The sequence below is a fragment of the Orycteropus afer genome, unplaced genomic scaffold (genome assembly GCF_000298275.1).
Source record: "Orycteropus afer afer isolate SDZICR_OR568_19922 unplaced genomic scaffold, OryAfe1.0 scaffold00071, whole genome shotgun sequence".
In the NCBI taxonomy this organism is placed as follows: domain Eukaryota; kingdom Metazoa; phylum Chordata; class Mammalia; order Tubulidentata; family Orycteropodidae; genus Orycteropus; species Orycteropus afer.
The window spans coordinates 2,615,790-2,626,418 of NW_006921658.1; the positions used below are offsets into that span (position 1 = coordinate 2,615,790).

General features: G+C 38.7%; 1 protein-coding gene across 1 annotated transcript in view; it reads left to right on the top strand.

Moving 5' to 3' along the window:
- The window catches only part of ZGRF1 (zinc finger GRF-type containing 1), a 169,624-nt gene that overhangs the window by 125,979 nt on the left and 33,016 nt on the right, over window positions 1-10,629 (top strand). The window contains exons 17-20 of the mRNA XM_042780931.1: window positions 4,530-4,673; window positions 7,814-7,928; window positions 9,183-9,439; window positions 10,283-10,361. Of these exons, the coding sequence (XP_042636865.1) occupies window positions 4,530-4,673; window positions 7,814-7,928; window positions 9,183-9,439; window positions 10,283-10,361 (595 nt within the window). The remainder of the gene's footprint in view (window positions 1-4,529; window positions 4,674-7,813; window positions 7,929-9,182; window positions 9,440-10,282; window positions 10,362-10,629) is intronic.

The window sequence follows — 10,629 nt, forward strand, 5'->3', positions numbered from 1 at the left end:
TTTCTTCTTCAATAGTGCTTTGCTTATCCGAGGTCTCTTTCCTTTCCATATAAAGTTAGTGACTGGTTTTTCCATATCCCTAAAGAATGTTGATGAGATCTGGATTGGGATTGCACTGAATGTATAGATTGCTTTGGGTAGAATTGACATTTTCACAATGTTCAATCTTTCTGTCCATGAACATGGGATGTTCTTCCATTTATGTAGATCTCTTATGGTTTCTTGAAGTAGTTTTTTACAGTTTTCTTTGTAGAGGTCTTTTGTGTCCCTGGTTCAAAGCTTCTTTTTTATACTAGTATTCTGCCTTGAGAAAGTCTGAGGTAGCTCAAAGCTATTTTATAAGAGAAAGATTAGTTAAATGTTACTTTTCTTGCTTTATTTATATTGTTTTCTATAATTTAAAGACAAATTTTTTAAATATAATTATTTTGGTTTCCTAGTGCTGCTCTGACAAGAATTTGCCACAAATGGGATGGCTTGAGTAAACAGGAGTTTTATTCTATTACAGTTTGGGAGACTAGAAGTCCTAGTTCCAAGTGCCAGGCTCTAGGGGCTGGGTGAAAGCCCCTTGAGCTTCAGCTCTGCCTCCTGCATCCAGCCCGCTGAAACTGGAGGCTTTTCTTCACTTAGGCAGCTGCTGGCTGCTGAGGCTGACAAACCCAGGGACAACAAGTAAAAAGGCAGTCCTGATGTTTCCAAACCACACGGCAGGTCATTAATTCAAGTCCATTGAAAGTCCCAAGATCAGCAGAGCATGGCAGGCTGCTGAATGAAGTCTCAGCTACATGCTAGGTTTAGGTGTGCCAAAAAGCTAGAGACCTTCATCAAAGTTGCTGCTTATATGCTGGAAGCAGACCACATCTCTAAAACAGCTACTCAGCTGCTCCAATAAATTCTACCATGGAATTGATTGCCAGTCCCACCATGGGGAATAACTGCATCCAGCTGCCTGGCCATTCAACCAGGCCCATCCAAATTGACAACAACCTTAACTACCACAATTCCATCCCTTGTCAACTTGGCACTGGTACAAATCTCCATTGGGTGGCATCTATACAGATATTCTTCACTGGGTGGCTCCAGTCCCCTACCTAGTTCCTCTGAGTGGTGACCTCACCCTCTTGGCCTGGCAGGCCCTGTTCCTCTACCTCTTGGGCATAGCAGCCCTGCCCCCTCACTCTTGGTCAGCAGCTATGGTTCCTTCCCACTGGCCCACATGAATGAGCAGCCACACACTCCAGAACCAAACTGATGAAGGTCTGACTCTTTGGAACCTAGGAACCTAGGGGATTCCACCCCCAAAAGACATGGTCCTACCCTTGAGGTTGAGGCAGCTTTGCTTCCAGTTTCCTTGGTCTCCCCGCTTCTGCTGATTAATGCCAAAGGCAACCCACTCCGCCAGAAATCTTCCTGCCCCCAAAACCACTACGCTTCCTTGCTACATGAGCTGGCCAACCTGCTACTTCATTTCATGCTGGTATCTTCTACCAATTAATGCCCAAAGGCAACCCACTCTGCCAGGAATCTGCCTACCCAGTGGCATTCAGCTTTTTCTTCTGAGGGCTGGTAAACCTGTTGCTGTCTAATGCTGGTCTCTCGGCTCTGCTACTGTCATCTCTTTGCTGGTGTCTCTCTGCTGAGTTTTTGGATCAAGGACACACTCCACTCCTGTTTCCTTATTTTGGGTATCTGTCACTCTCTCGGTACCATATTCATTTTGGTCACCTAGTGCCACTCTGACAGAAGATAGCACAAATGGGCAGCTTGAACAAACTCTTCACAATTTTGGAGGCTAGAAGTCCAAGTTTAAAGTGCCGGGGTCTGGGGGCTGAGTGAAAGCCTCAGCCTTGGGCTTCAGGTCTGCCTCTTGCTCCTGGCCCACTGAAACTAGAGGCTTTTCTTCACTCAGGCAGCTATTGGCTGCTGTGGCTGACAAACCCAAGGTTGACAAGTGAAAAGGCACAGTCCCAGTGTGACCAAACCACATGACAGGCCATTAATTCAAGTCCCAAGATCAGCAGAACATGGCAGGCTACTGAATGAAGACTCAGCTACATGCCAAGTTAAAGTGCGCCAAAAAGCTAGAGACCTTCCTCAAAGCTGCTGCTTATATACTGGAAGTAGACCACATCCCTAAAGCAGTTACTCAGCTGCTCCAGTAGATTCCACCATGGAATTGATTGCCAGTCTCACCATGGGAAATAACTACATCCAACTGCCCAGCTACTCAGCCAGGCCCAGCCAAGTCAATAACAACCTTAACTAGCACAGTAATTATAAAACTAATCAAGTTAAAAACATTGAAATAAAATGAATGTATTGAGGTCTTAGTTTGTAATGGAATCTTATAGATTAGAATAACCGTTTTTTTTATTATTGTGATATACATACAATAAAACATTATTTCATCAATTTCCACATGTACTCATTAGTGACATTGATCACATTTTGTAAGTTGTACAACCATTCTTAATAGCAATTTCCAGATTATCCTACCACTATTAACATTCATTTAATGAATTCTACTTTCTCCCCCCTCCTGTGCTTGGTAACTACTAATTGCTTATGGTTTCTGTATAATTACATATTTCTTGTAAGTGATGTCATATAGTATTTGTCCTTTTATGTCTGACTTACTGTATTTTTACACAAATAATGCATGAGTTATACATTTTTGCATGCTATGCCACTCCACCACACATTATTTTCATAAGCACGCTATACCGATATTTTTTACATGCTGCTGACTTCAATTTCAATTTTTCTTTCTGTCCAACGGACTTAATGTTAAGTCTTCATGTGCCTATTGACAGGGAGGCTTGGTTCCCAGAAGCATTCCCTCACCAGCCTACCTTCTAGTTTCTAACGCAGCCCCTCTTTTGACAGGATTCCTTCCCTATTCTGCAAACTGCTTTTTCTAATGCAGTAAGAAATCACTTTTTCCACCCCAGAAGCAGCCTTTGCCAGGGCAATCACCCCCAGCGCAAGAGGTGCACAGGTGTATGCACCCTGAACCAGAGAGACCGCTCAGGTGGGAGAGGCTGGCATGTTATAGCCACATGCATTCTTCTAGCTAGTCAGTGGCACTCAGCCCCTTTGAATCTTTTGCCAGTGCAGACACCATAGGGCAGATGTGAGAACTACAGACATATATCCCTCACTCAAATGAGACAAGTCCAGCTGGCTGCGCAGGGGCCCTATGAATCCAGGCCAGTGCATGCCCACACCTGCACCATCTTGCAACCTGACTTCTCATGGGACCAGCACCATGGGGCCCAGTCACATAAGGGCAACAGGCCCACACCTGTTGCAGAACTAACCCATGTTTGAGCTATGGCAACCCTGTGCATAGCCCCGCCACCTGTCCCTTTGCTCATCTCCTGCGTGATGTACCTGGCCACAGATTGGCTACAAGGAACTCCACTGTTCTCAGGCCCATCTGTTAACTGTCCCAGAGCAAACACACAGTTTCAATTGTTTATTTTCCAATTAATGAATGAGGGTGAATGACACGGAAATTCACTTCTAGAAATGTCATGAGCCGTGCTGTGTATATGTATAGGCAGGCACTCTATACCAAAACTTTTTTTTTTTTTTTTTTACATAATTTAGTCATTTCCAACCATTATATTATTTATGTGTTATTGATGTGTACATGCTATTTGAAAAAAATGATACTCAGCATAGTGTCTTCTAAGTTCATCAATTTTGTGGCATTTATCAGGACTTCATTCCTCTTATTCCTGAGTAATATTGCATTGTGTGTATATGCTACACTTTGTGTATCCATCCATTCATCACTTGATGGACATTTTGATCATTTCCACTGTTTGACTATTGTGAATAATGCTGCAATGTACTTATGTATGCCTCGCTGTTTTCAAATCTTTTGGATATATGCCTACAAGTGAAATTGCTGGATCTATAGTTGCTGCATGTTCAACTTTTTGAGGAACTGCCAAACTGTTTTCCCCAATGGCTGTACCAATTTACAATCCTACCAGCAATGAATGAGAGTTCCTGTTTCTCCACAACTTCACCTATAAACTAACTGCCATTGAGTCGATCCGACTCATAGCAACCACTCCTTGGATTTCCACGGCGGTATCTCTATGGCAGTATGCTTCCCATTCTTCCTTCCAGGGAGTGGCTGGTAGGTTTGAACTGCCAGATTTCTGGTTAGCAGTCAAATGCCTTAGGCACTAAACCACCAGAGCTCCCACCTCAACTCACCTATACGTAGTATTTTCCATCTTTTTGATCAATGCCATTCTAATGGCATGCAATAATATCTTGTAGTGGTTTTGATTTACATATCCTTAATGGTTGATGACTTTGAGCTTCTTTTCATGTGCTTGTTGGCCTCTGCTGAAATATCTATTTTCAGTCCTTCACCCATTTTTTGATTGGGTTGTTTGCTTTTCTTTTTCTTTTTTGGGAAATAATGTTGGACTGAGCATCTAAGAAATCCAAATTCAGCTTTGGATGTAACATCGTTCTGATTGATTTAAAAAATTTTGTCTTTTCAGATGATCTTTGGGTGGTTTCAAAAACCCTAGACTTTGAACTAGATACTTTTATTGCATGCAGTGCTTTCTTTGGACCATCATCTGTCAATGAGGTGGAGCTACTGCCTTTGAAAGGCTATTTCCCCTCTAAATGGCCCACTAACAGTAAGTATTACCATGCCAACATTAATTTATATAAAAAAGAATGATAGATATGGGATGGATGCTGTGTGTAAGATTATTTGGTTAAAACAAGGAAGAAAAAAGGCACCTACCTCTGCTATCATGTACAATGGGTTCCTGAAATGTATATGAAAATTGAAATATATAAACATCTCTGTGGTTCAAATCCCAGATAACTAACAATCTAATGAAATTTTAATCTTTGCTTAAATATGTTTTTTTTTCTAATTGTGATTTTGGGGAAAATTTACAGAGAAAATTCACTTTTCATACAGCAGTTCACACACACTTTGTCTCATGACATTGACTACAATTTACCCCATTGCAACAGCTCCCCTCCCATTTCCTCCCGATAGTTACCTCTTCCCTGTGTCCATCCCTCCGTGCACTCCTGCCCCCTGAGCTGTCTCTCTGTGCATACACAGCCCTTCTATTCTCCCATGATTGTTCCCTCCAAGGAGGGTATCTACCTCAGGTAAATGTTCAACTCATATGCCTGTCTTTTGTTTGGCAGAAAGCCACAGATATGAGTTCAATCCCAGGCCTGAAGGGCATCTAGGGGCCACAGTCTCAGTGGTTCCACCAGGCTCTGTCAGACCAGCAAACCTGGTCCCCCCCCACTTTTTTTTTTAAATGATTTTGAGTTTTGTTCCACATTGTTCTCCCTTTCTATCCAGGATCTCCTACATAGATCCCCCTCCAAGTGGTTGACAGTAGTAGCCAGGTACCATCTAGTTCTGATCTCATAGTCATAAACGCTGAGGATTACATGGTATACCAGTCACTTGGACTAATTGTTTCTACGAATCTTTGGTTTTCTTCATTCTTCTTTGTTCTGGATGAGGAGAGACCCATTGTTGCATCTAGATGTCTGCTTGCAAGCTTTTAAGATCCCAGTCACTGCTCATCAAAGTAGGAGGTGGAACAATGGTTTGTGTAGTATGTTATGCCAATTGAGTTGGATGTCCCCTGTGACTGTGGTCTTGAGTCCACAGGTTCAGTTCAGCAACTGCTCCCTCTGGGTAGCTGGCTGTGACCAAGAAGTGACTACAATTTTGTCCCTTGTCAGCTCTACTATACACCTGGGCATTGTTATAGAACATACAAATACACTTGTAGAACCCTTGTCTGCCAACCCTATACATGGTCTTGGGTACACTCCCCGCTTCATAGACGTACCTACTAGTTCATCCTGTCTGCCCATCTCTCCACCTGTATACCCATGTTTGCGTTCACTGACAACACAGTACTGTTTGTGCAAAAGGGTTCATCTTTATTGTCTGTACCTCCCATGTACCTCTCTATGTCTTCCTCTTCCTCACTGCCACCATGTTGATCACTCACATTTGGTACATTGCCCTTCTCTTCACCCAAATCAATATTTATCTCTACCCATCTAACAGTGTTTCCTACCCTCCCCTCCCCCCCTGGTAACCAACACATAAAATTTCCTTCCATTGTTGTTGTTGTTGTTATTTGCCGTCAAGTCGGCCCCGACTCATAGCGACCTCTCCTTAGGTTTCCAAGGCAGTATCACTTCGGAAGTAGATTGCCCAGCCTTCCTTCCGAGGAGTGGCTGGTGGGGATAAACCTTTCCTTGATTTTTATAATAACAGACTAATACAGCATTGGTCCTTCTGTGATTGACTTATTTCATTCAGTATAATGTCCCCTGAGTTCATCCATGTTATGCAGTGTTTTGCTGATTCTACATTATTCTTTATGGTTGCATAGTATTCCATTGTGTGTATGTACCATAGTTTGGTTATATATTCCTCAGCTGATGGACACCTAGGTTGTTTCCATCTTTTGACTATTGTAAATGGTGCTGTGATGAACATGAGTGTGCATATGTCTGTTCTTGTCATGCTCTCACTTCTTTAGTATATATACCTAGTAATGGAATGACTGGGTCTTAAATATGTTTTTAAAGTTGAACTTTACACAGTATATACTTGATTGTTTAAAAATATAAATATTATAAGAATTTTCACAAATAATTTTTTATTTCACATTCTAATTCTTTGGTTTACTTGAATGTACATTTAATAAATAATTTACTTTTACATTGAGAAGGTCTTGTTGATTTTATGAGATTTTGCAGAGGACTGAGCAAGAGAATGTGATTTTTTTACTTTGAGAGTATTTTATCATCTTTCTTGAGAAATTTTTAATAAAATAAGTATTTTTATTTTATTTTTAATAAAATAAAAAGTAAGGCTAGTAGCCTTACTTTGTGTTAAATAAGGAGATCTTTAGTAAGCTGAATACCTATTCAGTTCTATGAATCTGTAGACTTCTGTGTGCATGTTGATCTCTGGAATAATTTTTAATGATCAAATTTGGTTCATAACTAATTAAAGACACAGTGTTTAATGACACAGTTCTAGTATATCATATACCTTTTTAACTTTTGCTCTTTTCTTTCTTAACTGAGTAAATGTAATCAATTAGCTTGAGCCCAGTAAGAGTCTACTAATTAAGTAAACAGTTGACACTTTTCATATGCATGTTTTCATATATAAATTATTTATAAATTCTAAATTATGTCCTAACCAATATCAGCATTCTAATTTTCTGCTTCTCATGTAGTTCTGTAAAATAATTGAGGTAGAATGCAAAATAATATTAAAAAATTAAAGAAATACTGTTAAACAGGCCATGATAGTATACTGATTAAGTGGAACTATTGGTCTCAAGTGGTGCCATCTCAAAACAATTTTTTTTAATTGAATTTATTTTTTGTTGTTGTTATTGTTGAGAATATCCGCAGCAAAACATACACCAATTCAACAGTTACCACATGTACAATTCAATGGCATGTTTACACTTTTCAAGTTAAACTTTAAAACAGTTGTTCTTGTTCATTTGCTGATGTTTGGAGTCCCAGTTTAAGTTATGCAATTTATGAATGTTGGTATATAAAATATGAGTGAGCAAGTATGTGGTACCTAAATTGCTAAAAGTTTGAGGACATCAGTATGTATTTAAGGGTTTATTTTATGTGATATGATTAATCCGGTAGCTGAACTCTGAGTTATATTGATAATTAATACAGATTCCTTTTTTTAATGGTTCATTTTATTTACATTAAATGTTTATTTTCTATATCCTTTCCACAGTAGTGGTCCATGCATTGTTGGTTTGTAATGCTAGCACAGAGCTGACCACTTTGAAAAACATTCAGAACTACTTTAATCCGGGTACTCTACCTCTAATGCAGCACCTGTTAACAATGTAAGTCATTACTTGCCTTTGGGTCATTGATATTCAAAAGTGGTGATAAGAAGTGAATATAAAAATGCAATAAAACACATTGCATCAATGCTAATAATAAAATTTCAATATTTTTAGAGACTGATATTACTGGCAATAATAAAAAATTCAAAGAGAAGGTTAAATATGTCTTATTTCCCTTTCTTCCAGTTTCTCTATCTAGTTATTGTGGTATAGGTTAATAAATGTTCTGCAAAGTTTTTTCCTTTGTCAAGGGATAATTTGTTAATGATCTTTTGACTATTTTTGACTATTAATTTTATTTTTTATGGATCTTTATGTACCATGGGAGCTCTGGTGGCATAGTGCCTAAGGCATTTGTCTGCTAACCAGGAGGCTGGTGGTTCAAAACCACCAGCCACTCCTCGGAAGGAAGGTTGGGCAATCTACTTCCATAGTGATACTGCCTTGGAAACCCAAGGAGTGGTTGCTATGAGTCAGATCCGACTCAATGGCAGTGAGTTTTTGAGTTTTATGTACTGCAAATATTTAACATTATAAGGAAGCATTTTACAGCTTGAATCCAGTGTGTATATCAATATTAATTTTAATGAAACCTATGTTTCATTTTAAATTTCTCAAGCACTGTGTCCTGTTTAAAAAATGATAAGTGATACTATATTAAATGCATTAAAATGATAGAAAAATGTATTTTCTAATTTGAAATATAATTACCTATCTTGTTTCATTTTTCTCACCATAATGAAGACCTATGTAAAAAGTTAAATATCCTTTGATTCCATGGTTATTCATTCACTTTCAAATTAAGTTAGTCTTTCTAGAAATATGAATAAAACCAATTAGTTCAATATAGTTTAACTCACAATAGAAGCTATATTAATTATCTAAGTCAGCTTTGTATAATAGAGCATAGGCTTTAAAATCAGTCTACCACTTATTAGCTGTGTATTTTTTGGGGGGAGCAAACAGTGAACATTTCTGTGCCTATGCTCAGAATACTTGACTTCATAGTGCTGTTGTGAAGATTACATCGTAAAATGCTTAGCATAATGCAAGCACATAGTAGATACTCAACAAATGTTAGTTCTCTCTTTTTTTACCCTCCTCCAAATTGGGGTAAGTATCCATTTGTGCCCTTAATAAAGTGCTGTCTGCGGGGTTTATAAAGTGAAGGCCAAGATATGAATAGTTTTACTTAACCTATTTCAAAAGTCCCTCATTTTCCTTTGACTTTTTTGGTTACTTTTTTCCTAGGTCTTCACCAAGTACAGTTAGCAACAAGAGAGTCAATAAAAAAAAATTTATCCCTCCAGCGTTCACAAATACTAACACAAAATTTGAAATAAGCCCAGGAACAACATTGCAGTTAGCTAGTGAGCTAATTCAGGTGCACAAGTTAAACAAGGACCAAGCTACAGCTCTAATTCAAATAGCTGAAATGATGGCATCACATGAAAGTGTTGGCATGGAGGAAATGCAACCCCATACCCTACCTATCACGATTATACATGGTAAGAAACAAAAAAGTACACAGGGAGGAAGTAGTTGCAAGTGCTATTACATTGTGGAGATTGCAATGAATGTCACAAAACGATGTATATGAATTGTTGAATAGAAAACCAATTTGGACTATAAACTTTGACCTAAATCACAATTAAAAAAAATAAAATCCCATAGAAATTTTTTTTTAAGAAAGAAAATAGCTCTAATAAATTTTTATGTAAGCTGTTCTTAATGCCTCTTTGTAATTTCCTAGTTAAGCTTTCAGAATAACTCTAAATAGACTTTTTAAAACTGAACCTACATTAGTAAAGTGTTACCTGAACTGAGATCAGATGTGAACACCCTAAAGGGGAGAGTTGGCAGTATGTCTGATGAATGAGTAACTTTATTCACAGAGTATCCAGATTTGATCTAAATGTCTATGTTTTGCTCTATTAGAGAAGACTGCAACTCTGATCAACAGCATTTTTATTAATTCCTGTTGTTGTTGTTGTTGTTATGTGCCGTCGAGTCCAACCCGACTCATAGCAACCCCTCCTTGGGTTTCCTAGGCAGTATCACTACAGAAGTAGATTGCCTCATCTTCCTTCCGAGGAGTGGCTGGTGGGTTTGAACTGCCAGCCTCCTGGTTAGCAGTCAAGTGCCTTAGCCACTATGCTACCAGAGCTCCTTATTAATTCCTAGTTTGGTCATTCTTCAGTCAATCACAGAAGCTATTCCAAACTTTCATTCTTCTCATGTCCCCATTCTTGCCACTGCCCAACTCTGCCTCTGAAATGGACCTTGCTTCTAAGACAGGAAATTGCGTTCAGAACAGAAACTCTCTCCAGTGTCCTGCTTTCTTTTTCCAGCTTACATAAGTGTAGACCCACTCTTAACATCTTCTGGTTCTGTCCCAGTAAAGAAGCTATACTTCCTCCTATTCAGTTAGTATCTCTATACAGAATCTTTTACCTCTTTAACCCATCAGCATCCTCTCTCTGCTTAAATTTCACCTTTCTCCCTTTTTCTTGATATGTAAGCATACATATTCAGATCTCTTCCAGCTTAAAAAAATAAATAAATAAACATCAGATCTGTACTATCTCCAGCTATTCTCTTATCTTTTTTTTTTTTTTAAATTTTATTTTGATTTGGGTGAAGATTTACAGAGTAAATTCACTTTTCATACAGCAGTTCACATATACTTTGTCTCATG